At 41.3% G+C, this 27,432-nt stretch overlaps 2 protein-coding genes across 2 annotated transcripts in view; both read right to left on the bottom strand.

Annotated features, from left to right (window-relative positions):
- The window catches only part of LOC124098680 (serpin B9), a 138,324-nt gene that overhangs the window by 88,079 nt on the left and 22,813 nt on the right, over positions 1–27,432 (bottom strand). The gene's annotated exons all lie outside the window — the stretch shown is intronic.
- LOC124098679 (serpin B6-like) lies at positions 152–26,989 on the bottom strand. Its single transcript, XM_058582352.1, has 7 exons — positions 26,863–26,989; positions 11,668–11,846; positions 9,614–9,762; positions 6,637–6,754; positions 5,137–5,279; positions 1,366–1,521; positions 152–1,038 (listed from the first exon to the last, which is right to left on the bottom strand). The coding sequence occupies exons 2-7, from the start codon at positions 11,834–11,836 to the stop codon at positions 640–642; spliced, it is 1,134 nt and encodes a 377-aa protein (XP_058438335.1). The 5' UTR covers positions 11,837–11,846; positions 26,863–26,989; the 3' UTR covers positions 152–639.

The raw sequence follows: 27,432 nt of genomic DNA on the forward strand, positions 1-27,432 counted from the left end.
ACTCCCTACTCTGGGGACAAGGTCCAAAAGCCCATCATTGGAGGCAAATGTGGCGTGAGGGTAGGGAAGAAATGGATCCAGGGAAAGCCCCCAAATGTTATAGTTCAGGCTTTGTCCCAGGGTTTCATAAACTGACTTCCAGACCACTCAGTATAATCGAATCAAGCCTTTATTGAAGCACACCGGTGGCGGCTGACCAGAACATAAAGCTGTTCACCTGATCAGCCCCGAACAATTGCAAGGGCACTCCTTATAAGCCTGAAAACCACAAAAGGGATGTTCAGGGGGTCTAGCCAATGCAAGGAAGCCAGGTTACAGAAGCAGGACAGTGCAGTCAAGCGGAGGGAAGCCTAACCAATCACAGTTAGCCCAGTCACCCCAGTTACAGAAACAGAGCCCCGTTACCCTAGTTACAGAAACAATACCCCATTAGGTAGTTCTATGTTCTTAAAGGTTTCTATAGCAAAAGGAAAAGAACATCTTGCCCCAGTCATGACTCTTCTACTTGGCATGGTTGTTTTACAGGATGAAGTCATGAAACAAAATGGAGTCACATTTGCTCCTACTATCACAGAGTGTAGGAAGAAAAGTGGGTCAGAGGGTGAAAGAAGAGGACTGCACCTAGGGATGACTGTTTCCTCATGGAGAAGAAACTCGGCCGCAGAACAGAATCCCTCTGGTCCTGCTGTGCTGGATGAAGAAGAGGAAGGGGTGGTCTGCACGGAAGCATGGAGGACTGCACAGCCCCATGAATCCACAGGCTGTGGCGGCTGCAGCTTCAGTACCCTCCTCATTGACCTCCACAAAGGACTTGTGCACGACCTTGGACAGATACAGGTCTTTCCTGGATGACATTCCAGAAAAGTCTGCCCTGGCCTCATCGAAGGCATCGGTCATGCCCAGGCTGCGAAGGACTTCCTCCAAATCATAATTTTCCTGTAGCTTAAACCGAGGGAGGAAAACCTCCACCTCCTCTTCATCCATCAGGTCTGGGTTGGTCCACTCTATGTATTTCTCATAAGTAAGTTCCTTCTCCACCTAGAAGGGAGTTGAACATGTCAAGACCAAGCTTGTGCTGTCCCACAGGGCCACGTGCAATAATGGAGATGCTCCATGTTGTGAGTGGGAGCCTCACCTTGGCCAGAGGTGGTGCTAGTGGTAACCAAGGTAACTAGACAGAGCTCAGGGACAGCTCAGCAGGAGAGCTTGCCTAGTATCTGCAAGGCCCTGGGTTCCATCCCCAGCACAGACACAAAAAATAAAATATAATAAAAGGCTAACTGGGAACGGGGGAAAGCAGCTACATCAGAAACCCAATGCCCTTCCCCTGCCATCATGGCCTCGTTATGGCTTAGTGCTCCTTACCGTTTTCAAGTCAATGTGCTCATCGGTCAGCATGATGATCATATTCAGCTCCTCGCTGACGTAGGGAAGGACCAGAATCTTGGTGAATATTTCCCGTATATAGGTCATTTTAAAAGTAGACTCCTTAAACATCATTTGCACAGGCTTCTCCTCATTCTGTAAGGAAATGGACAACTGTTGAGTAGAAACATGACCCAGCTGGCACAGTGGACTAACTCCACAGAGGTAGCCCCTGTGGGCCCCAGGAACACTCTTGACCCAGCTTCTAGAACACGGCCATGAGGTTCCTCCTAAACCCCTGCTATGGTTAGACACCAAGTGTCCCCCAGAGGCCAGTGTGTTAAAGGTTTTATCTACAGTGTGGAGCTATTGGGAGGCGGGGCCTAGTAGAAGTTAGGTCATTCGGGCAAGTCCTTGGAGGGGACTCTGAGACCCAAGCCCTTCCTCTCTCCTTCATTTCCTGACTGAGCTGACCAGTTTTTCTTGATCAACTGCTCCCAACTTTGCCATCCACCACCCCCATGCCTAAGAGCAAAGGGTCTGCCTCATCATGGATGGGAAACTTAAATTTTGAGCTCAGATGAATCTGTCCCTTTTTAAGTGGATTATCTCATTATTTGGCACACTGAGAGAATGCTAACAAACCTCCCAACACCAAGGTGCCCACACTCACACCCAACATGTTTCTTGGTGACTTCACCTAGTCTCATGACTTTGAACTTAATCCACAAATTTACAGTTCTAGCTGGGACCTCTCCCCTGGACTCCAGGCTCATGTGTTATACTGGCTGCTTGACACCCACACTTAGACTAAAAGAAAGTCCTAGTGTCACACATGACTGTGGGCTCCTTATATCCCCTTCCTGCTCCACCTACACCTCTGCCCATCACAGTGGGCAGTGACACCATGCATCCAGTTGTCAAAAGCCATGGTGTGTCCTTGCTCATGTCTTTCTCTTACACTCTGCATCTCACTCCTTAGCAGATTATGGTGGCTCTACCTTTGAAATACAACCAAAACCTCATCTGTTGTTCTTTCTTCCACTGCCATCACCCTATCCCTGGAATACAGAGATGACCTCAGAGGGATCCCAGTGAAATGTAAGTCAGATCACACCCCTATGACTGGACACCATTCCATGACACCCCCTCTCCTAGGAGCAAGATCTGAAGTGCTCACTACATCCTATAATCACAACAACAGCTCATCTCCCATTCCTTGTCTCTCCTCACCTCCTACTACTCTCCCTCTGCTGGTTCCTACACTCACAGGGGTCTCTATAGAAAATCAGGGTCATTCTATCCCTCACCTGTCCACTCATCCCTACAACCTAGAGGGTGTAGCCTTTGCCTCTTCCTGGTCTTTACTCAAGTATCACCCTCTCAGTGAATGCTTCCTTGATAGACCTGACCTGCAACTGTACCCCCAACCACAGCTTCCTGTTTGCTTCCTTTGTGTATCTGCAGCACTTACCACTGCCCAATAACTACTAATGTCTTATTTAAGATTCTGGTCTTTCACTCAAGAAAATGTAAGTTTCATGGGGCAGACATGTTCAGCTAGTCAATACCTGGCACACAGTAGGCACTCAATTAACATCAGCTGAATAAAGGAATAAAAAACTGATGAGCAGAAATAGCAAAGGGCCATCCTCAAACCATGAGAAAAAGACAGAGGACAGTGACCACATCCTACCCTACAATGCTGCTTAATTCATAAGTACTCCACAGTTGGATACCAGCAGATACTCTGAAATTTTTTTAATTCCATGCAACAGGCACAGCTGAGGGAGCTCCCTAGTTCTCTGGCACAGCACACCATTCCAGATCAAATGGAGTAAACCAAAGACATATCTGCTGTCACTTTCTGTCTCCGCCTTGTCGAGCTTGCCTGAACTAGACCTCGGCCACAACAGTCACCTGCCCTTGGCTCCTCAGACATGTCCTTGGCCAGAACTTGGCACACTTTTTCCATAAATGGGCGGACAGTAAATATTGTGGCGTTTGTGCTACAGACAATTCCTATCATAACTACTCTATTCTACTGTTGTGATACATATAAACAAATAAGTATGTGTGTGCACCAACAAAAACTTTATCTGATAAACTTGATATGGGCCGGCTTTGGCCCACAGGCCTCAGGGTGCTGACCCCACCTTACTCAATTTCTCTGCATTCCCCTCCAGGACCCAAGGTCTCCAATCTTATAATAGAAAAGAATCCAATCTTGGTAATTTAATGACTCACTAAATATATAATTATGTTAGTAAGCTTAATCTCCTTTAGAAATGAGGAATCCAAATGAAAATCCTTATCAACTCAAAATCCATGCCCCTGGAGACACCCCTGCCACACACTCCATGGGCTGGTACAGTCAACCCCTGCTGCAGCTCCACCCTCTCCCTCCACTGCAGAAAGCAAGGTAAACTGCTTCACTGCTCTGTATCGAGCAGAAGCCACGTGAGAGCACTTCTGGTTTCCCTCTGAATACAATGGCAGAACCTCCAAAGAAGGGATTTTGCTCTCCATCATCTGTCCTTCCTGCTGCATCCTGCCTGGACAGTGGAGGCAGTATCTGAGCCCTCCTGTGAGCACGAGGAAGAGGCCACAGGCTGAGGTGGCAGAGCAGGGAGAGCTGGTTCCCAAGAGCCTCACCCCAGTGTCACATCAGCCCTGGGTTCTCCTCTCCTCTGGGCCTCCTGGGTGGTGAGATGAGCTGTGAGCTAAACTGCAGAGATCTGGGGTTTCCGTTGCTTACAGTTGAATGAAGCCCTAACATACATCTTGTTAAAGATGAATTTCAAGGAGAAAAAAAAATCATATTTGTGGAAAGGACAGTTCATTTCAGAATAAATCTCAACACAAAATGTATGTATTGAAAAACTGAAGGTTCAGATCCAAGTGGATAAGGAACGGTCAGTGATCAAGAACACATTAGTCCACCCTGTGTGCTTTGCAGCATGTCAAAAAAAAATCTCTATAATTAAAAAGTCTTTTTAAAAAATGGATTCTGTGAGAGAAAGACACCAGGCCATCAGCAAACACCTTCCAAGCTGAAGGTGGTTAAACTCAAGGGTCTAATTCTGTGTATGTATCCTTTTGCTTGTTTTTAAACAAAAATATGTACTGGTGTTATCCTTACAAACAAAAGAAGACTGAAGATCAGTGATTGGTTCAGTATTTCCTGAGCACCAGTTATCATAACTACTGGATAACTTCCAGTTACATACAGGTCAAACACTTTTCAACAAAAGTGAAAAGTCCTTCAACCACTGCTATGTCTTGTACAGACCAGCAGGGGGCATAGTGACAGCTTAGATAAAGGGGCAGATACCAGGTGGGGCTTCCAGAAGGGACACAGCAGTTAAGAAAGGAGTGTGAAGGTACTGAAGAGAATGGGGGGGATCCAGGTCTACGAGGACCCTCAGACACCAAATTTGGAGTTTGACCTTTATCTGAAAAGTTATGAGAAGCCAAGAAAGAACTAAAGTTAGCCTGAGAGCTACACCATCAGATTTGCCCTGTAGATTAACACACCAGAGAAAGTAGGGCAGGTGATAGTAAGGCGGGTCCTCCGGACAGAACCCTTGGTGACATACAAAAGGAGGAAGCTCATGAGAGAAAGGCCCCAAGGCATGGGGATTCCTTGCTGCAGGGCTGTCCTATGCCATGAAAGGCATGGGCTGCATGTGGTGGCCTTCATGATCTAGAAACCACCGCAAACACAGGCCCTGTGTCTGGGAATCTCCTTTGTTACTATGCAACATTCACCTTGCTGACTTTAAATGGTCTCTCCTTGGTGAGCTTTTTGTCAAACTTTTTATCCCAGTTTCCTTTGAAGTAGATGGCATTCACGAGAACCAGATTAGTGTTTTTATTCAATGAACCTGGAGACAGCAACTCTGTAATTTTATCTGAAAGGAAAAATTAAAGAACCAGTTAGCTAAGAGTTTGCTGATGGGTGCATCAGTGATGATACGGAGAAGGGCCCACCTCCTCAAATGGTCAAGCACAGAGATAAAGGATCACATATGCTCGAAATAATATAAATAGATATTTGTCATCAAAGCAAAGCAATATCCCTGGCATTGAAATACATGTTCTAGGAAGAAAAATACCATCATTTGAATAAAACGTAAAAGGAAAAAGTAGATATTAGTAAGTGAATTCATACCACAAGAGATAGAAAGAAATGATTGGTGCCTACAAACTAAAGAACTTAAAATACTGTTACAAGGAGTGATTATAAATTTAAACTTAAATGTTTGAGGTGCTGATATGTTCACCCTGATTTAAACAGTACACACAATATATATGCATTGGAGCATCATGTATAGTTTTGTTATTATTTCTAGTCCAGCATATCGAACAATATTATTTTTGTACAATATACATGATTTTGTTATTATCAGCTAAAAATATTTAAGATTTTAAAAAGATGCTCTTTATAAATGTAAAGCACGGTTTAGCCACACATGGTGGTACATGCCTGTAATCACAGAGGCTTGGGAGACTGAGGCAGGAGGATTGTAAATTCTAAGTCAGCCTTAGCAACTGAGGCCCTAAGCATCTTCACAAGACCTTGTCTCTAAATAAAATATTTATTTAGGACAAATATCCCATTACATTATTTAAGGATGTGGCTTGGTATATAAGTCCCTCTGATTTGAATCCCTGGTACCAAAATTGAAAAAAAAAAAGAAAGAAAAAACAAAGCACACTGTTTACATTAAAAACCACAGGTCCATGAGGATACCACCAAGCAACTTTTAACAATGCATGAAAACTGGGGAGCATGAGCTCACACTGGAGAGGACACAGCTGGGACCTGTCAGGTGAATTTTTCTTTATGCGATTGGTGAAAAGAAAGAACAAACAAGAGCAAAGACATTACAGTGTGGATTGTTCTGGAAGAGGGGTGCTGACTAGGGGGAAACATCATGGATACACTGAGAAGAGCAGGGAAGACCTAGAGAAAATGTCATCCACTGACAGTATTTCAGAAGCAGATTTTTAAAGCCTGCAATTATTTGAGAACAAAAACATCATTCCTGTTCATATATGACAATTTTGTGAAGGAACTGACAATAAGACTGATGTAAATACTATTAAAAACAGAACAACAGGCTGGGACTGTAGCTCAGCGGTAGAGCATCTGCTCAGCATGCCCAAGGCCCTGGGTTGGATCCCCAGCACTGCCAACAAAGGAACTAGCAAAGCAACAACAACCTCACCATCACCAGAAACAACAAATAAAAACTATGTTTTTACCTTCTGTCTTTTTAGCTACCCAGGTGTTTATGTGTTTTCTGGACTCCTCTGTAGCATTCAGAAAGTCAAGCTCTTCCATCTCTGCTTGGTAGAATTTCTGGCAGGAATCTTTAAAAGACTAAGGCAGAGCAACATAATTGCACGGTTCCTAAGTAATTAACAAGTGTACTTCATTAATCCACCAAAGCAGAAACTCAATAATATGCTGATTTAGAGATAATTTACAAATTAATACATAGAATGAACCTAAAATTCACCTTCTCAGTTTTGGGCCATCTTTAATGTCCTGAGTACCAAATAAATTTCATGAATGGCTGGATCTTTATGGGAGCTGCTGAGCCTCAAGAGGTAACTGGGAGGAAGCTGAGCTGCAATAACTGTGGAGAGAAAGTTAACCCAGCAAGAGCTAGCACTCCTCTGCACTCTGGAATAAGGGACATGGACACAGAAAGTAGAACATAGGAAAATGAGCCATTCTGCACTATCCTGCCACCACAACTTCCTGTGATAACAGAAAAATGAGCACCATCAAAAATGGTGTCCCAGGTGACTACAGAGCATCTGAGATCATGTCAGTGCAGCTGCAGAACTGAATATTCTCTTTTATTTTATTTTGATTAATTACATGTGTCTAGAGATTGCCAGTGCTGCTGAACATCTCAGTTTGGGGTAGTAAGCAATTCTCAAAAAAAATGAGCAGGGCTATGATTCGGCTCAGTGGTAAAGCATTTGCTCAGCATGGGAAAAGCCCTTGGTTCAATCCTCAGCATCACAAAAAAAGAAAGGAAAAAGAAGTTCAAAGGGTTTTACTAACATATCCTATGAAATAATAATGACATTGATGAACACATACATTCTACCATGTTAAAATAGAAAATTTGTGGAATATAAGTGTGCTTACAACCCATTACATGGGCAATGCACTATGAAATTATTTCCTAATCTTCCTTTTGAACAGTTTATGGCTCCATATTTGATTTCTATTTATTTATAATGAAAGATTTCACATTTCTCCTTCAGTATTGCACAGACACAGGTGTTAGGAACACAAGTTCTTTGATTTATTAGCTGAGTGGCCTTAAAAAGGTTAATTAGTGTCTCTGCCTCTTCGTTTGCCCCATAAATGGGACGGCAGTGGCTGTATGAAGCTCCCAGAGTTACTTTGAGGCCCAGCTGAATTACTTTCATTATATATGTTTATCTAATGTTACTGAATTCTCAACATATTGTGGGCACTTAAAAGGAGAACTTCCTGTATCATTCCATTTCATTCTCACAGAGTTCTTGCTTTACCAATTTCACTGTCCTGTTTCTGAAAAATTTTAAATCTTTCAATCTAAGAAAATAGTCTGAAAGCAAACTGGCCACTCAAATATTGATAACTTGCCACACTTGTGGGTGATTTTTATAACTTTTAATCACCCTAGGAAATAACTACCTGCTATTCAAGTTACTATTATACAAACAATGAATAATCAAACTCAAGGAATATGTAATTTTACATCATGGTTGGTATTCAATTTTTGGAAGTTTAAAATAATGAATGACAAATATTTCTAATATCCTTATTTTGTATACTAATATAAATTTTTAAATATCATTAGTTTTCTTAAAATATCCACCCAAAAAATGAAAGAAAATTAAATCAGCCAATCATGTGAGTGTGTTGGAATTTCTGTTCATATAAAAGGCTTAAAGAGGGTGATGATACCTATAAAGTAGCTAATACTAATTAAATAAGTAAAACAGATTATAAAAAATCATACTATGATATATAGTTGTTATCAATATTTGAACCTATGCTTGTTTATGTTCATTTTATATCACTTCCTTTTAAAACAATTAATGTAGTTTAAAACAGGTTTCAAAAATGAGAAAAAAATCATAGAAAAGATGTGAAATCTCACACATACAAAAACTCTTATAAATCAATAAGAAAAGGGAATACAGATCAAGAGAAAAATGTGCACAGAATATGTAAATAAACAACATACAGAAAACATATACAGGTTGAATATTCCAAAATGTACATGTGCTGAAATATTTTACATTTTGGCACTTTCCAATTGTGGATTTTGGGATTATGGATACTCAGATTGTCCATGCTCAAAGAGCTTAAATTCAATCTCATAAGTAATCAAGATTCAAAAGCTACATGCAGTGTTGATCATGGTAGATGGAAACCAACATTGTGCTTATATCCCTGAAAGGAACAGATACATCACTTTGGAGAGACATTGAATAATATATTATATATTAAAATTTCAAAGCTCTATTTACTTCCTCTCTCCACAAATCTACCTGGGAGCAGCACACACACACACACACACACGCACAAAAGTCACAGTCAATAACACTGTCTGTAACAGCCCAGACTGGGTATGACCTAAAGCCCATCCATGAGCAAATATCCTTCTATGTTACAATGTGTCCAACTTAGAATTATCAGATGATGGTTCATAATAGTGATCTAGGGCTGGGGAAGCACTCAGTGGTAGAGCTCATGCTTATTTATATTTGAGGTCCTGGATTCAATCCCCAGTGCCACATAATGGTGATGATGATGATCATGATAACAACACTGAAGTAGATCCACATACACTGAGATGGGAAGAGCAAGAGAAATGTATTTCAAAACAACGTGTTTTGGATGAAGGCATAATGCAGAGAAAATTACTACAAAACAAGATGTGCAGGAGGACACATGTCAAATCTATGAAAGCTCTTATTCTGGGAGGGATGATGGGTTGTGGGAAAGAGATTGATGTGGCTCTTTGCTGGCCCTATTGCATTCTGCACAAAAATGTACTCACCTGTGACTTGAGTAGTTTTCTGATTTTTTAAATGAAAAGGTGTGAACAAATACATGAGTAACCAGAAACCTGAGTAAATTCACAGCCCAGGCTCTTTCAGCTGCACCACGAGTTCCCCTCCTCCCCACCACCTTGCTTCATCAAAAGCAGTGAGTATGACTTACTGAGAGGAAATCATAAGACTTTTCTCCAAAAAGCCTGTTGGCTGTTCTAAGCAAGTACCATGTGTTCGTCTTGTTCACTTCAGTGAGAAGGGACTGGAAGCCCCTGTGGACATCTCCACCTCCACTGCTGCTGCTTTTATTTAAAGAAAGTACCTGGAATCAGAAACACAACAAAAATACACCATTGCAGTAGGCCCTGACTACAGGGAACAAGCAAACTATACTAAACTTGGCCTAAGAACTGTGCAGATTCAAACCACCATCCAACTAGAGACAAAAAGTATCTTGAAAGCTCACTCTCCAGTCTCCCTCCCAGGATCCCTTTCTGTACCCTGTCAGTATTGTTCTGAGGAGAAATGTCTCTCCACAACCCAGGCTCTTTGTATCTAGAGCCTAGCTGGAGACAGAGGTACTACTAGACCTCCCATCTCTGCAAACACAGGATGCTCCAGAAAATTGTAAGGTGCAGTCTCTCCCTGCCTTTAGGTCTGTGAAGGCTCTGACCAACAGAATTCAGCACAAGCATTACTGTCCAGGCCTGAGCCTTAAAAAGCTTTGTAGCTGTCACATTCACTCTCTTGCACCCACTGTCATGATGGAAGAACGTCCAAGGAATCCCCCTGGAAGATTTGCTACCACATAGGCTGAGTTGCTGGGAAGAGACCCAAAGCCCCAGCCAATACCCATCACCAAGACCCCACATGTGAGAGAAAGCCTCCTTGGACCCTGCAATGCAGCTGTCTATTGAAACAGTAGCATGAATGGCCCCAGCTGTCATCACGGAGAGCATAAGAACTGCCTCTGAGGCCACTGGATCTGAGAAATAATCCACCATTATTATTTCAAGCCACTAAGTTGGGGGATGGTTTGTTGTGCAGCAATAGATAACATGTGCAGCAATGCAGAAGTGTTCCGTCATAACAAAAATAAACCACTTGATGCTGGCTTTGGACATGGGCAGTTGACAGAGGCTGGAAGGACAGGGATGAAATTACTACCATAGTCTGCAAAAAGAGGTAAGGTAGGTGATAAGGTAGGCACTGGCCAGAGAAGTGCAGATGTTCACCTGTAGCAAGAGGTAAGATAGGATACTTTCCCAACTCCCACATCTGCCTAAGATGTGCAGGAAGTGTGTATCTTCCTTTTAGCTGCCTAACTTAGAGTGTGGGAAGAGAGAGATGAGCTAAAGAAAGAATTAATGCATTTTCAAGCAGAATTTAAAGGAACTATTTCTAACCCAGTTCTTAATAGGTAGAACATAAAGGTGTTTCTTATCTCTTCTCCTCTCCAGTTGACAACATAATTCTCAACCTAAGAAATGGCCTCAAGGTAGAGTTCCAATCCATGGCCTCAGGAGCAAGGTCAAGATCCACTTTGTAAAAACCTTGGGACAAAAAAGGCAGCATCTCATAGACCTGTAGACAACAGGGCTTCTTAGCAACTCAAGGACATTGCCCCACAGCACCCTTACTTCCAACCTGACACAGTCTTGTCTCAAACAGGCTTGTGCATGTGGCTTGGTCCAGTGCAGCAGGCTATAACTTGAAACACAGAAATCCTACAATGGTTTTAAAGGAATTATGAAATATTGAAACTAAAACATGAGACAGTTCAAAGTGAAGGGGTACCCTTGGGTCCCCAACTCTCTTTTGGCAGGAGAAAGGCTAAGAGAGAAATAAACATGAAACATGACCCATTTCTTCTGGAAAAGGATGGGAGTTGCCAAGCGCTAAGTCCAGAATGTACAGGGGAGTGCCATGGCCTGAGATGTGGAGGACAAGGAATGCTTCCCAGGAAACACAGGTGGAGCCAATCAAGGATATTCCCACCCTGAGGGCAGAGGAGACTGGCACACACACCTGGCTGGATTTGGAAATTGCTACAGTTCAGGGACTGCAATGTGCTCACAGGGGTGCTCATCAGGGGTAGCATGTGCTTCTTGTCAACTCTCCATCCACACCCCTCTGATACCCTCTGATGTCCATCCACAGCAATCCCTTTGGGATTTGAAATGACAACTACCAGCATTTACTATTACTCCCAAAGGACACCAGGTACCTGAGCCATCTGGACTGCGGTAGTTCCCTTTGCCCCCATGAGGACCATGGCCAGGGCCGAGGAGATGCTGATGGGTGAGTAAAACACATTTCTTGAACTGTCTTCACCCAGCATTTTCAGAAGGTTTAAGGCAAAGGTGCCGTTTGCTTCCAACAGAGGATCCATGATGGCGAGCCTGGAACAATGGATTTCAGATCAGTATCACATGAACCCAGGCTCACAGGCCAACTGCACTTTCCCTCCCATTAACTCCACTGCTGCTGTGGTGCAATAAGCAAACAGATGCACACAGAACTCTGAAGGTCTTTGGGGGGTCTCAAGATTATTTTATGTCCTAATATTAAATGAAGAAGAAGAGTAAAATTTAATACTATGATCCTGTTGTGTGAAGACCTGTATCTGCACACTTCTTTGTGTGCATGGGCAAAGTGTGGGCGGGACACATGCACCTCCTGGATAGGGTAAGAGAAAGGGTGATTGACTTTGGCTTCCACGTCTGTATTCTTTGGTGTGTTGTAAGAGCTTATTGTATCATTTAATTTGAAAATCATTTAAAATTACAAATTCACTCACAAAGGTTACAAAGACAATATATTCAGTCTTTTTATGATGTGGGGAAGTTCCCCATTTTAGAGTAACTGAAGCCTTAAAATAAATTTGGGAGGTAAAGCCACATGAGACCTTTCTCTCCTCTGAATCAAATACCCACCCGTCTCCCCCAACAGATGAGGGTGCTCACTCAGGTATGCTCAGCAGGGCACCATTTAATCCTCAATTCTTCTAGGGAACCTATGCATGTGACAAAGCCCAAATCTAAGGTCATGTTAAGGGCCTCTGCTGTCACAGGCAAGGGCCCTTGGCCCATGTGCTCACAACTCTTCCTCATCTCTGGTCAGTGGTGCCTGCCCATGTCCACCTCCACACACTCAGAGCTCAGGGGAGTCTGGAGCTTTTCCAGAAGTGCATTTGGCAATGCCCTGGCAGCCCTGGCAAGGTCAAGGGCAGGAACACAGTTAACCAGTCAGAAGTGAGTGGGGTGCAGGTGTCTTTAGGCCAGTTGGAATCACAGAATCACAAAATGTTATATAGCGCAGCAGGACTTCAGTGATCCCTATTCACAATTTTCCATTTTCAACAGGGATCAGGAAGTTCACCAAGGTGAATTGATTGCAGCTGAGGAGCAGTCAGCCTGAGTCTTTCCAATACACTTGGAGAAGTCATGAACTTCAGGAAGAGCCTGGAAGGAATCAGGCAAGAGGACAAGAGGAAAGAAAGGGCTCAATCAGCCAGGAAGTCTGCACATGCACTGGAGCAGGCCAGGTGCACTGTGGGCACAGCACTGTGTTCCAACACGGTTCACAGATGTTTACCAAACTCATTTCCCCAGCTGGAGAATGCTAATGTTCTAAAATAGTCCCCATGATTCCCCTGAGCAGCGGGTGTAAACCCCGAGAACAAGGAGGAAATGAGTGTTTCAGAGTACACAGGAGTGGGAAGGTGTACCTATATAAGGGACTGTGACAAGAACATGAAGCATCCCTTTGTATAACATCCCATTTATATAGCTGTGGTCCATAGAACAAGGTCCCCAGACATATCTAGGTCCTAATCCCTGGAAAATTCCCTCATATGACAAAAGAGACTTTGCAGCTGTGATTAAGAATCTTCTGATGGAAAGAATATCATGGACCATTCAGGTGGTGCCCAAATGTAATCATGTAGTCACATGTAGTTTATAAAAGGGGGGGGGGGGTGTCAACATGAATAAAAAAGGAAAGAAACTCAGAGAGAGCATCTCTAGAACAAAAGATTTACATTGAGATTAGCAAAGGGTTGCAAACCATAGTGGGCAGACTATGAAAATCAAAAACTCATGGGAGTGGAGAGGATGAGACCAAGAGGGAACTTGTCAGAGCTAAGCAGCTAGGTGTAGTGGCACATGCCTGAAATCTCAGTGGCTTGGGAGGCTGACGCAGGAGAATCACAAGTTCAAAGCCAGCCTTGGCCACTTAACTAACTCTTGTCTCAAAATAAAACATAAAACAGGATGAGGATGTGGTGCAGGGGTAAATTGCCCCCTGACTCAATCCCTGGTACCAAAAAAAAAAATAAGCTCCTGAGCAAATTTTATTTTATACCCATGCTTTAATGTAATGGTTTCCTGGGATGAAATTAACCTCAGGGAACCATTTCCTGTCTACAAAAACGAGGGAGCAGGGCTTACTGGTTCATGGTCATTGTGCCCCACCCCCCAGCTGTTGCTTGACACTGGGTGCTCACATTTTTTATAACCAAGCACATTTGTGTAGTTAGTGGATCTCTGGGCTTCAGTCTCACTTTCAATGGAATTGACAAGGCCTTGTCCAAACACCAAATTGCAGTTTCTTGTAATATCGTGTGTTGCCTTAAAGGAAAGTAATGTTTGGGTTTTTCTCCAGCTGAGTTGCAAAGCCTGCAGTTCTAGCACATATCTTGGTTCTAAGTCTTTTGGTTTAACTGTTTACACCTTTAGGTTGGTTTATGGACTGTTCATTCACCTGGGAACCTATAAAAACTAAACTGTTTATACAGAAATCCTAGATGGAATGCAAACATCACTGAATTCTGTTACTTTTTATTTATTTTTAATTCTAAATTGTTATATATGACAGCAGAGTGCATTGAAATTCATATTACACATATAGAGAATAATTTTTCACACCTCTGGTTGTATACAAAATATATTCACAACACTTGTATCTTCATACATGTACTTAGGGTAATGATATCCATCTCATTCCACCATCTTTTTAACCTCCATACCCCCTCCGTTTCCCTCCCACCCCATTGCCCTATCTAGAATTTGTCTAACCCTCCCATGCTCCCCCTCCAAACCCCACTATGAATCAGCCTCATTATATCAGAGAAGATATTCAACATTTGTTTTTTGGGATTGGCTAACTTCACTTAGCATTATCTTCTCTAACTCCATCCATTTACCTGCAAATGCCATGATTTTATTCTCTTTTATTGCTGAGTAATATTCCATCTTGTATATATGCCATAGTTTCTTTATCCTTTCATCTATTGAAGGACATATAGGTTGGTTCCACAGTTTAACCATTGTGAATTGTGCCTGTATAAACATTGATGTGGCTGTGTCCCTGTAGTATGCTATTTTAAGTCCTTTCGGTATAGACCGAGGAAAGGGACAGCTGGGTCAAATGGTGGTTCCATTCCCAGCTTTCCAAGAAATGTCCATGCTGTTTTCCATGTTGGCTGCACCACTTTGCAGTCTCACCAGCAGTGTATGAGTATACCTTTTTCCCCACATCCTTGCCAACACTTATTGTTGTTTGTCTTCATAATACCTGCCATTCTGACTGGAGTGAGATGGAATCTGAGTAGTTTTGATTTGCATTTCTCTAATTGCTAGCATTGATAAACATTTTTACTTATATTTGATGATTGATTCTATATCATCTTCTCAGAAGTGTCTGTTCAGATACTGGGCCCATTTACGCATTGGGTTATTTGTGGGGTTTTTTGGTGTTTAACTTTTTGAGTTCTTTATATACACTAGAGATAAGTGCTCTATCTGATGTATGAGTGGGAAAAATTTGCTCTCAAGATGCAGGCTCTCTATTCACCTCACAGATTGTTTCTTTTGCTGAGAAGAAATTTTTAGTTGGAGTCCATCCCATTTATTGATTCTTGATTTTAATTCTTGCACCAAAGGAGTCTTATTAAGGAAATTGGGGCCTAATCCCACATGATGGAGATTACAGCCTACTTTTTCTTCTATTAGACGCAGGGTCTCTGGTTTTAATCCTAAATCCTTGATCCATTTTGATTTGGGTTTTGTACATGGTGAGAGACAGGGTTTTAATTTAATTTTGTTGCATATGGATTTCCAGTTTTCCCAGCACCATTTGTTGAAGAGGCTATCTTTTCTCCAATGCATGTTATTGGCACCTTTTTCTAATATAAGATAATTGTAGTTTTGTGGGTTATTCTTTGTGTCCGCTATTCTGTACCATTGGACCACCAGTCTGTTTTGGTGCCAATATCATGCTGTTTTTGTTACTATTGCTCTGTAGTATATAGTTTGAGTTCTGATATAGTGATGCCACCTGCTTCACTCTTCCTGCTAAGGATTGCTTTAGCTATTCTGGGTCTCTTATTTTTCCAGATGAATTACATGATCGCTTTTTCTATTTATAAGAGGAATGTCATTGGGATTTTAATCAGAATTGCATTAAATCTGTATAGTGCTTTTGGAAGTATGGTCATTTTGATAATATTAATTCTGCTAACCCAAGAGCACAGTAGATCTTTCCATCTTCTAAGGTCTTCTTTAACTTTCTTTATTTAGGGTTCTATAATTTTCATTATATAGATCTTTCATCTCTTTCATTAAGTTGATTCCCAAATATTTTTTGAGGCTATTGTAAATGAGGTAGTCCTCCTCATTTCCATTTCTGAGGATTTATCACTGATATACAGAAATGCATTTGATTTATGGGTGTTGATTTTATATCCTGCTACTTTGCTGAATTTATTTACTAGTTCTAGAAGTTTTATGGTGGAATTTTTAGGGTCTTCTAGGTATAGAATCATATCATTAGCAAATAGTGTCAATTTGAGTTCTTCTTCTCCTATGTGAATCCCTTTAATTTCTTTCATCTAATTGCCCTGGCCAGTATTTCAAGAACTATGTCAAATAGAAGTGGTGAAGAGGGCATCCCTGTTTTGTTCCAGTTTTTAGAGGGAATGCTTTCAATTTTTCTCCATTTAGAATGATGTTGGCTTGGGAATTAGCATAGATAGCCTTTTTGATGTTGAGATATGTTACTATTATCCCTAATTTTTCTAGTGTTTTGAACATAAAAAGAGGTGCTGCATTTTGTCAATTGCTTTTTCTGCATCTTTTGAGATGATCATATGATTCTTATCTTCAAGTCTATTGATGTGATGAATTACATTTATTGATTTCTGAATGTTGAATCAACCTTGCATCCCTGGGATGAATCCCACTTGATCATGATGCATGATCTTTTTGATATGTTTTTGTATTTGATTTGCCAGAGTTTTATTGAAACTTTTTGCATTTATATTCATTAGAAATATTGGTCTGAAGTTTTCTTTTTTTGTTGTGTCTTTGCCTAGTTTTGGAATCAGAGTGATATTGTCCTCACAGAATGAGTTTGGAAATGCTGCCTCTTTTTCTATTTCCTAAAATAAATTGGAGAGTATTGGTATTAGTTCTCCTTTAAAGGTCTTTAGAACTTACTTGTGTATGTGTCTGGTCCTGGGCTTTTCTTGGTTGGTAGACTTTTGATTGTGTCTTCTCTTTCGTCACTTTAAATTGATCTGTTTAAATTGTGTATACCATCCTGATTCAATTTGAACAAATTATATGACTCTAGAAATTTGTTGATGCCTTTGATATTTTCTGTTTTACTAGAGTGCAAGTTTTCAAAATAATTTCTAATAATCTTCTGTATTTCTGTAGTGTCTGTCATGATATTTCCTTTTTCATCACATATGTTAGTAATTTGAGTTTTCTCTCTCCTGTTTGTTAGCATGGCTAAGGGTCTGTCAATTTTATTTATTTTTTCAAAGGCCAATTTTTTCAATTGTTTTGCTTCAATTTCATTGATTTCAGCTCTGATTTTAATTATTTACTATGTGGCTCAAGTGATAGTGTGCTTGCCTAACATTCTACTGCTTTTGATGTTGATTTGTTCTTCTTTTTCTAGGGCTTTGAAATGTAATGTTAAGTCATTTATTTGTTGACTTTTTCTTCTTTGAAAGAATGAACTTCATGCAATGAACTTTCCTCTTAGTACTGCTTTCATAATGTCCCAGAGATTTTCATAAGTTGTATCTGTGTTCTCATTCACCTCTAAAAAATTTTTAATCTCCTCCTTGATGTGTTTTGCAACCCATTTTTGTTCATTCAGTAGCATATTCTTTAGTCTCCAGGTGTTGGAGTGGCTTTTATTTCTTATTTTATCATTGATTTCTAATTTCATTCCATTATGATCTGACAGAATGCAGGGTAGTATCTCTACTTTTTTATATTTGCTAAGAGTTGCTTTGTGGCATAGCATACGGTCTATTTTAAAGAAGGATCCACGTGCTGCTGAGAATAAATTATATTTTCTTATTGAAGGATGAAATATTCTATATATGTCAGTTAAGACTAAGTTATTGATTTTATTATTGAGTTCTATACTTTCTTTGTTCAGCTTTTGTTTGGAAGATTTAAAAACTACTGATGAAGGAAGAGTATTAAAGTTACCTAAAATTATTGTGTTGTGGTCTCTTTGACTCTTGAACTTGAGAAAGTGTGCTTGATGAACATAGATGCTCCATTGTTTGGGGCATAGATATTTATAATTGTTAAGACTTGTTGGTATGTTGTTACCTTGATCAATATGTATCATCCTTCTTTATCCTTTTTTATTGACTTTAGCTTGAAGTCTACTTTATTTGATATGAGAATGGAAACCCCTGCTTGCTTCCAAAGTCCATTTGAGTGCTAGAATTTTCCCCAACCCTTCACCTTCAGTCTGTGCATGTCTTTTCCTATGAGTCTCTATGAGGAAGAATATTGTTGGGTCTTTTTTCTTTGATCCAATCTGCTAGTCTATGTCTTTTGATTCGTAAGTTTAGGCCATTAACATTCAGGCTTATTATGGAGAACTGATTTGTGTTCCCAGCCATTTTGTTTATTTTTGGTATTTAACGTGACTTGGTTTGTCCTCTGATTAGATTTTCCTTTAGTGTAATCCCTCCCTCTGCTGATTTTCATCATTGTTTTTCATTTTCTCTTCATGGAATATTTTGCTGAGGATGTTCTGTAGTGCAGGCTTTCTATTTGTAAATTCTTTTAACTTTTGTTAATCATGGAAGGTTTTTATATTGTCAAACCTAAAGCTTAGTTTGCTGGGTATAAGATTCTTGGTTGGCATCCATTTCCTTTAAGAGCTTGGTATATGTTGTTCCACGACCTTCTAGCTTTGTGGGTCTGGGTTGTCTGCTGAGATATGCATTGGTATCCCCCTATATGTGATCTGATTCCTCTCTCTTATGGCTTTTAGGCTGGGAATGTGGCTCAAGTGATAGTGTGCTTGCCTAACATGCATGAGGCACTGGGTTCGATTCTCAGCACCACATAAAAACCAAATAAAGATGTTGTGTCCACCTAAAAAAAACTACAAAATAAATATTTTTTTAAAAAGATTCTATCCTTATTCTTTATGATAGGCATTTTCATTATAATGTGCCTTGATGTAGATCTGTTGTAATTTTGTACATTTGGTGTCCTGTAAGCCTCTTGTGTTTGGTTTTCCAATTCGTCCCTTATGTTTGGGAAATTTTCTAATATTGTATCATTGAAGAGAATGTGCATTCCTTTGGTTTGAAACTCTGTGCTCTCCTCTATACCAACAACTCTTAGATTTGGTCTTTTGATGCTATCCCATAATTCTTGGATGTTCTGTTCATGGTTTCTTACTATCTTCACTGTGTGATCAACTTTACATTCCAGATTGTAAACTATGTCTTCATTATCTGACTTCTTTCTTCCAAGTGATCTCGTCTGTTTGTTATGCTTTCTATTGAGTTTTTAATTTGATTTATGTATCCTTTATTTCAAGGATTTCTGACTTTTTTTTTTCAGAGTCTGTACCTCTCTTGAAGTAATCTTTTGCTACCTCTATTTGCTGGCTTATCTCTTTGTTGGAGTTATCAATTTCTGCCTGTATTTGCTCATTTAGGTCATTCCTTAATTCACAGATCATTTTAATTATGAACCTTCTGAACTCCTTCTCTGACATTTCATCAACTTCACTGTCCATGGGTTCTGTTATTACAGTGTCCTGGTTTGTTTGGGGGACTTTCCTCCCTTGTCTTTTCATGTTGTCTAGGTGTCTTCCTTTCTTGCTGTGTGGATCTGAGATATTACAGTTTCTTCCTTATATTCTTGTAGTACCCTTGCAGATTGTCTGTACCTCACCTTGATGTTGGTGTCCCTGCAGGTGTCCCTCAGTGTGTGCTACTGCATCTAAGGTTGGTGTCGGCAATAGCCCAGGTATAATAGTTATGGTGTCCCAAGATGGAAGCAATGACACAGAGATGGGGCTGCAAGAGGGGGCCTCACACTCCCTTTAGGATGCCTGGTCTGAGATGTAGCCGCTTGTAGGCCCAGTCTGTTGTCAAAAAAAGTTAGGGGCTACTGTATGGGTAAGGCTATGGCAATAACAGTAGTGTCCCAAGATGGAAGTGGGTTAGGCTTAGGCTCCCAGGTGGGGGCTAGGGGGTGCAAACTCAGACCTACCCTGGACCTGTGTACTACACAAATCAATGTGGACAGATCTGGGCCAGACCTGATATCTGCAGTGACTACTGGTCGGAAGAGGCAGTCCTGTGCTGGAAGCTGGCTGCAGTAGTACCTGCTGGTGGAGGGGTGGACCCAGGCCTACTGTGAGCCCGGGTCCTTCCCAGGCAGGTATGGGTAGATCTGGGCCCCTGGGCTTGACCTCAAGTGGTAGTCTCCTGGTTGAAAGGGGTGGTCCTGTTCTAGAGGCTAGTCTCTGGCAGGTGTCTGCCCCACCAGTGGAGGGGTGAGCCTGGGGCCCTACAGGCTAGTGTGGAGTGTGCCTTTTACCCCACATCGTTGCCAACACTTATTGTTCTTTGTATTCTTAATAATTTCTATTCCAACTGGAGTGAGATGAAATCTTAGAGTAGTTTTGACTTCCATTTTTCTAGTCCTAGAGATGTTGAATATTTTTTCACATATTTGTTGGTTGATTGTATATCTTCTTCTGAGAGGTGTCTGTTCAGTTCACTGGCCCATTTGTTCATTGGGTTATTTGTTTTTTTTGGTGTTTAGCTTCTTAGTTCTTTATATACCCTAGAGATAAGTGCTCCATCTGATGTGTGAGTGGTAAAAATTTGTTCCCAAGATGTAAGCTTTCTATTCACCTCATTGATTGTTTCTTTTTCTGAGAAGAAGCTTTTTAGTTTGAATCCATCCCATTTATAGATTCTTGATTTTAATTCTATCACCAAAGAAGTCTTGTTAAGAAAGTTAGAGCCTAATCCAACATGATGGAGATTTGGGTGAATTCTGTTAGTTTTTAAGCCTTGTTTGCCTCATCTGAACTGATTAATGGACTCAGGGCTTTTTAAAAACAATATATTTCAATTAACTGACATTTTTTTCTTGGTGCTCAAATTGTCCTAACTTGGCTAGTGGGGAGCTCTTTAAATTGGTTATTTTATCCCCAGCTGTTGGTCTCAAATATCCTTGCTTTATGGCAACAACAGGACCTTATGGGTCCATGTTGAATTGTTCTAGTCCAACAATGTGGTATTGAGATTGGATAGAAAAACTAAAAGATAGGTAAAAAGTAGACAAAAGGAAAGACAAAGAGAGATTAAAAAGAGATTTTAATCTGAAAGTCTCATGCCTTATGCTAAAGTTTTGCATATGTTTATTCCCAGGTCTGTCACTCCCCAAGCCAACTGGGCTAATTTCACTCCCAAATTTCTGGGCAATCTTACAGTTGCTGGAAATTCATCCACTTATGAAAATTTTCTTGTGCACTGTGGATTGTCTTATGTAAGAAACAGATTAAGCAAAGAGAGAGACAATATTTTATGAAACTTATAACCTAGGGTACTTTCCAATGTGATTTATTCGTCACTTAACATAGACCACATCAGTCTAAGAATTCATCATAAACCATCCTGTGATCATCAGATTGATGTCATCCTCACATACTTTCCCATGTTCACCCCTCACCAAATTCCTTTAAAAGAGCCTGAGAACCCCCAAAAGCATCTCTGTCAAGATGACTCACATTCTCAATAAATCTCTGCCTCAGACATGTTCTTCAATTCATTTCTGCACATTTATCAAGAACCCCATTCACCCTAAGTTCAGGTCCACCTCTCCAGAAACTCCTCAGATTTCTTCCAGTGACAGTATACCTATCTTCTGGTTTCTCTCAATCAAGGATTGTAAAGTACAAAATCTGAAGACTCGAGAAGCAGATGAGTACTGGTGCTGATAGAAAATACAGTTGCTGCTGTTGGGCACACCAGTGGCAAGCTGGGACAGATATTTCCCTTTCAGTCCCTCATGTATCATGCTATAAATTAGATCACCACTGAAAGATGAACCTGACTCTACTAAAACAAGAAGCGGCTTTCATCTGGACTCAACTCTACACTTCTTTCATTACACCTATGTGTCACAACAACCAGTGTTCATCAGCACATTTCTGACACAACTCCTTTATGGATCCATCATTCTGTGTACTGCCCAGGCCCCTGGGCAGACTTATCCCTTAGGCAATAACATCCTTCATTTGGGACCCCAACGTCTTTCTGCTTCATGGTTGCCTCTCTTATTTTGATGGAGAAAAGGATCTAATAGCGTTCTAAGACAAAAGATAGGTGTTTTGATTTGTTGCATGTCTGAGAATGTCTTTATTCTACTACTACATGCCAATGAGAGTTAAGCAGGTCTATAATGAGCTGCACAGGATTTTACATCCAAAGATTTCAAGTAGCACTTCATAGCTTCCCTACCTCCAGCTCTGCTGTTAAGAACTCTCATGACATTCTGACCCCAGCTCCATCTACCCCACAACACCCCTACCCTTTGAAGCTTATGAAATCTTATCCCCATCCCTGATATCCAGAAATGTCCCAGTGATGTGTCCTTCTCTGGGCCCAGTTCATTCTTTTTGGTGGAGATTTGGAGGGCCCTTTCAATGTAGCAATTTAAAAATTTCTCCTTTCTACTCAGGGAAAACAAATTAAAGTGCTTTCTCATTTCCTGCAGAATCTCTGTTCTCTGCTTTTTTACCTCTTATTTGTCAGCACTACAACTCTTGGAATGAACTCATCTGGGACTTTCCAATCTTCTGAATGTCACAGCACACACAAAGAATGATACCACTACTATACTTTGGGGCAAGGTTACTTGCTGTAGAAGTGTCCAGCTCAAATCTCCAGCCACCAGGCTGCCCCCTCCAGCTGCCCTGAGTTGGAGAGGTCAACACTTTGATAATGCCCCAACACACAGTAAAAAGTTCTACTCAGACTTTTACTTCTCTTGTGTTTTCCATAACAATTACATTTTGTCCCATTTTCTGGAGAAAGGCCATTGTCCTCCAATCTTTCCAATGATTTTTTTTTGTTGTTGTTGTTGTTAATGTCAGTTGTTACACTTTTTAATTTCCAAGGACTCCCTGATTCCAATTACCAAAGAACATACACTATAGTTCTCTTGAGCTTCTTTTGCACCCTGCCTTGTCTTTCCCTGGTGTTTTGCTATTGTTGTGGTAGTGGTGGTTGGTGTTTGTTTTATTTTATGCAGGTTTCTCTTTCATGCTTAATATTCCCAAAAGTGACCATCAAACCCTGGGTGTCAGTCCATATTTAGGGGAAAACACAAAAGACTGCTGGAAATTCTGTTTACACAGTGGGACTTGTCAGCTGGGGACTTCTCTGATCAAGAAGTCACAGTAGCTTTTCTGCTGAAGAATGGCAAATAGAAAAAACCTTGGTCCAGCTACTGGAGCTGATGTGTAAGTAGCTGGAATGGGGACTGGGGTGCTTCTGCTGGATCCCTTCTCCCCTCATTTCACCCAGTGCTTTTCCCACCACTCAGTGTCTGGGGAACCCTAACTTGGAGCATCAGTTCTTGCAGGGCTGAGACCTGTCCTCCTATTAGGTGGCTGCTAGGCAACAGGGGGGCTGCCTGGTTGCCAGAGCAGAGGGGATGACATCTGAGGTTCAAACAACTCCATAATCAGACTTTCTACAAGGTGCCCTGCTGCCACCTGCACTTCACCCTCCCTCTCCAGGGACTCCAAGGTTGAGACTGTCAGCTCCTCTGGGCTGCTCCTCCCTCCTCCCTCCACAGACACTGAGCTCCTTCCTCTAGCCACTTTCCTGCTCAAAACTCTGCTGGCATCTCTTGTCCACTGCTCAGCTCCTCTCTCCTTATCTTGTCCTTGGTTTTAATGATTTAAAGGGCTCTTTTTGTCTGTTGGGTTACCAGGGTTTTATGTGCAAGAAGATGAATACATATGGCCACAAATATACAAACTATTTTTGTGAGCAAAGTAGAATATATGTGAATGTTTAAAAGCACACTCCTTCATGTTTTACTTAGTCTCTCTTTTAATTGTGAAACGTGTCCAAGCATTAAATCCCATGTAGTAAAACCTTTATTTGTCCTGAAGCATGAATTTGAAAATAACCTGACACTGATATGTAATCATAAAACAATTTTCATTTACACTTTGCAATAACATATAAATCCATAACAGTCAGTAATAAAAGGATTGGAGAGTTCCAATCCTGAAAATAGAAAATAATCCAAATTAAAAATTTACCAATCACTAAAATATCCCAAATAACAAATAAAATCATTAACCTAGTAAGATTTTTCAATTAAGGTCTTTCTCTTACCTATTGATGTTCCAGTAACAAGGATACATATTTCACAGATCACATTGCAAACCCAATGCCTAACAATGGCCTTCCAAGTGCCTACTTCTACAGCTACAGGAAATAAGATGTGGACACTTCACACACACACACACACACACACACACGCACGCACACACACACACACACAATTCATTATACAGTTCAAAATTACTGCTTTGAAAATAATATTTGTTTTACAAATAAAAATTGTAATCATTGACATAAAAAACAGAAATTAGGTTTTCTTAATGAGCTATTCTATACATATTTTTAAAATCTAATAAATCTACCCTAGGGTCATTTTATCCCCTGAATCATCACCAGTAACTCTGAGCAGTTCATGTTCACAACTGAATTTGATCAAGTCTAAAAATTTTTAAGGTGTCACTTTTTAATTGTTTTCTTGACTTCTTTGACTAAGGATGCATTCATTTCTTACAAAATGAAACCATGAAAAGGATTGGTTTAAATGGAAACTTGGGTTTCTGCTTTGTCTCTGCTTTGCTTCTTGAGCACTTATAGGTGTGTCTGGGTATGTGTGGCTGAGTGTAACTTCTCTGAGCACCTGATGCCTAATAGGTAATAAGTATACATTATTGTCTTCTGATGTATTTTTGGCCCAATCCCTGGTATGGCAAGCCTGGAAATATAAGGTGTGTGGGATTCCATGAGATCCTACAACATCCACCTTGCTAACCTTATGATCAGATATAAGGAGGATAACATTGATGCTGTTTGTTCTAATTTCATTCTACTGTTACTGGTCTGAGTTAAACGGAATTCACTGACCTGTAATAAAATGCCTTGGACTGGAGTCTTAAATACAGTAATTACTAAGTATCTGAGGGGCATTGTTCCAAGACCTCCATGCAAACTAAAGCCCTCAGATGCTCAATTACTTATTATAAAATAACATATTATTTAATATAACCTGTGCACATCCTCCTGAATTCTTCAGATCACCTCTAGATTACTTATGACAGCTAATACAACATACGTGCTCTGTAAACAGTTGTTAAACCATAATGTTTAGGGAATAACAAGAAAACAAGGCTGCATATGTTCAGTAGAGAATCAATATTTTCCATTCACTGTTGGTTAAGTCTGTGGATAGGTAACCTGTGGATATGCAGCGCCAACTATATTTTGTTTATGGAACCAAGTACTCCCTTTCTCTGTCAAGGCATCAAATCATAACAGATGCAGTTACTCAAGAGCAATTATGAACCACTCTCAGACACCCAATATATACTGATGACTGCAGTCATTCAGGGTAATCACAGTGTATGTTACTGAGCCTCAGCACTGCAATTCCCCACCCACAGACCCTGAATCCAAAGTTACTTAATTCATCTGAATTTATCCCAGCAATCCTAACCCACAGCAGGAAGGAAGCAGACAACCAGGATCATTTTTCTTACATCAGTGCAATGGCACCCTACCCAAGCAACAAGGTGCCAAATCAGACCCAGCTTCCCTCTGGCATCTGAGTATTCCTGACCCCATGTAAATGTTAATCTTCCATAAAGTCTGTCAAAATTGAGCTTAAAGGTGAGTAGAAACTAAGTGCCAATTTCATCCAACACACAAACCCCAAACATAAGTAAAACTTTCTGAAAGGACCCTTGCAGAGTCCATGCAAAATCCAAAGACCACGCCACACACCGGAATCTCATGCAAGAGATTTATTGTCAGTAGCACAAAGCAAACCAACAAGGACATCCCTCCAAGGCGAGCCCCAGAGTGTAGGCACTCACACAGCAGCTTTATAGCCCTCAAGAGGTTTTTCATAAGCTGCTTAGGAGTTGTGTCATAAACTGGGGTGGGGATGATCTTAGCAGGCACATGTTCTTAAGGAAGTTCAGCAGCATGCCTCAGAATGGAAACTTTGAAGCCTCCAGATAAAATGTCTCCCGACCTAAAATGGTGAATCTGATGCCAACATTGATCTGATGCCAATACTTTCCCCATATCATCTTATCCTTCAATAGGCCAAATCTTACAACATTTTGCCTAGAATAAATTTAACTAAAAAAAAAAAAAAAAAAAAAAAAAACAGCCTTAACAAGTTGTGAAAGGATCCTCGAGATTATCTTTGCAAGCTTGAAATCCTCAAAACCACACCCCTGTGTGTGTTAGGTGTGGACCAGGCTAACAGAGAGGGGAGACCATGGCTCCTGCACAGAAAAAGCGCAGAGGAAGCCCAGTGCAGGCACCCTTGGCACCGACCCCTTGGTCTCTAGGCACCGACCTCTCAGCCTCCAGCCCTCTGGGTTCCCAACACCCAGCTCCCTGCTTCAGGACCCAGCAGCCTCCAGGTCTCCAGGAAGTAGCGATCTCCACTGGCGGCAGGACGGGCGGGGTCACCTACAATTCGGTTCTGGGAACTGCTGCTGGGCCCCCTTCGCGCCCACCCTCCCGCTGCAATAGTCTCGCCCTGTGTCGCTGAGCCTGCACGACCTGGATCCCGGTGGTCTACCGCGTCAAGAGCCGCCTGAGGTGGCAACAAGGTCGGAGGCTGCCACCGGGATCCAGAAGGTAACCTGAGCTGGGGCCCCGTGCCCAGCTCGGCCCCACTTCTCCAGGCACCGGATCTCTGTGTCCCAGCCCCGCGCATCCCCAGCCCCAACTCCCGCCGCCGGATAGGCCACCCCCGCGTGCCACAGCGATTCCCCTCAGACACATACCCCAGATTCCCGGCGCCACGACCCACAGCAGCAGAACCAAAGGAGGAAGAACCAGGGGCTTCTGGGCTTTAAATACTGGCAGGATGTGTATGAGGGTGGGGTACTGGAAAGAGCCTGCGCTATACAGGGCCAGCAGCTGCCTCCGCAGAGGGAGGCCTGAAGAGAGAAAGAGGGGAGAGGCCCCAGGTGTACACAGGTAGCCATTGCACTTTTGTTTTGTTTTGTTTCGTTTGTTCTAATTAGTTAGACATGGCAGTGGAATGCATTTTGATTCATTGTATACAAATGGAGCTAAATAACTGTTTATCTTGTTTTTTCCATTCCATATGCTATGAAAATCCTTCTAATCTGGTAAAAGATCTTTCCTCTTCTGTTTCCTGAGGGCACAGTATTCCTTTGCCTTTTGGAGTATTTCCAATCTTATGTCTTTTTTAAATAATGCCACCATAAGTAACCAAGTGAAACTCTCCTCAGACTTTAGGGCACATGCAGATCAGCTGCAGATGTTGTCAAAATGCAGATGCCAATACAGTAGATCCTAAGATTGGGCATTTCTAACAAGTTCATCTG

The sequence above is a fragment of the Marmota monax genome, unplaced genomic scaffold, assembly GCF_021218885.2.
Source record: "Marmota monax isolate L192 unplaced genomic scaffold, Marmota_monax_Labrador192_F-V1.1 WCK01_AAM20220418_F8-fsc00029, whole genome shotgun sequence".
Classification (NCBI taxonomy): Eukaryota; Metazoa; Chordata; class Mammalia; order Rodentia; family Sciuridae; genus Marmota; species Marmota monax.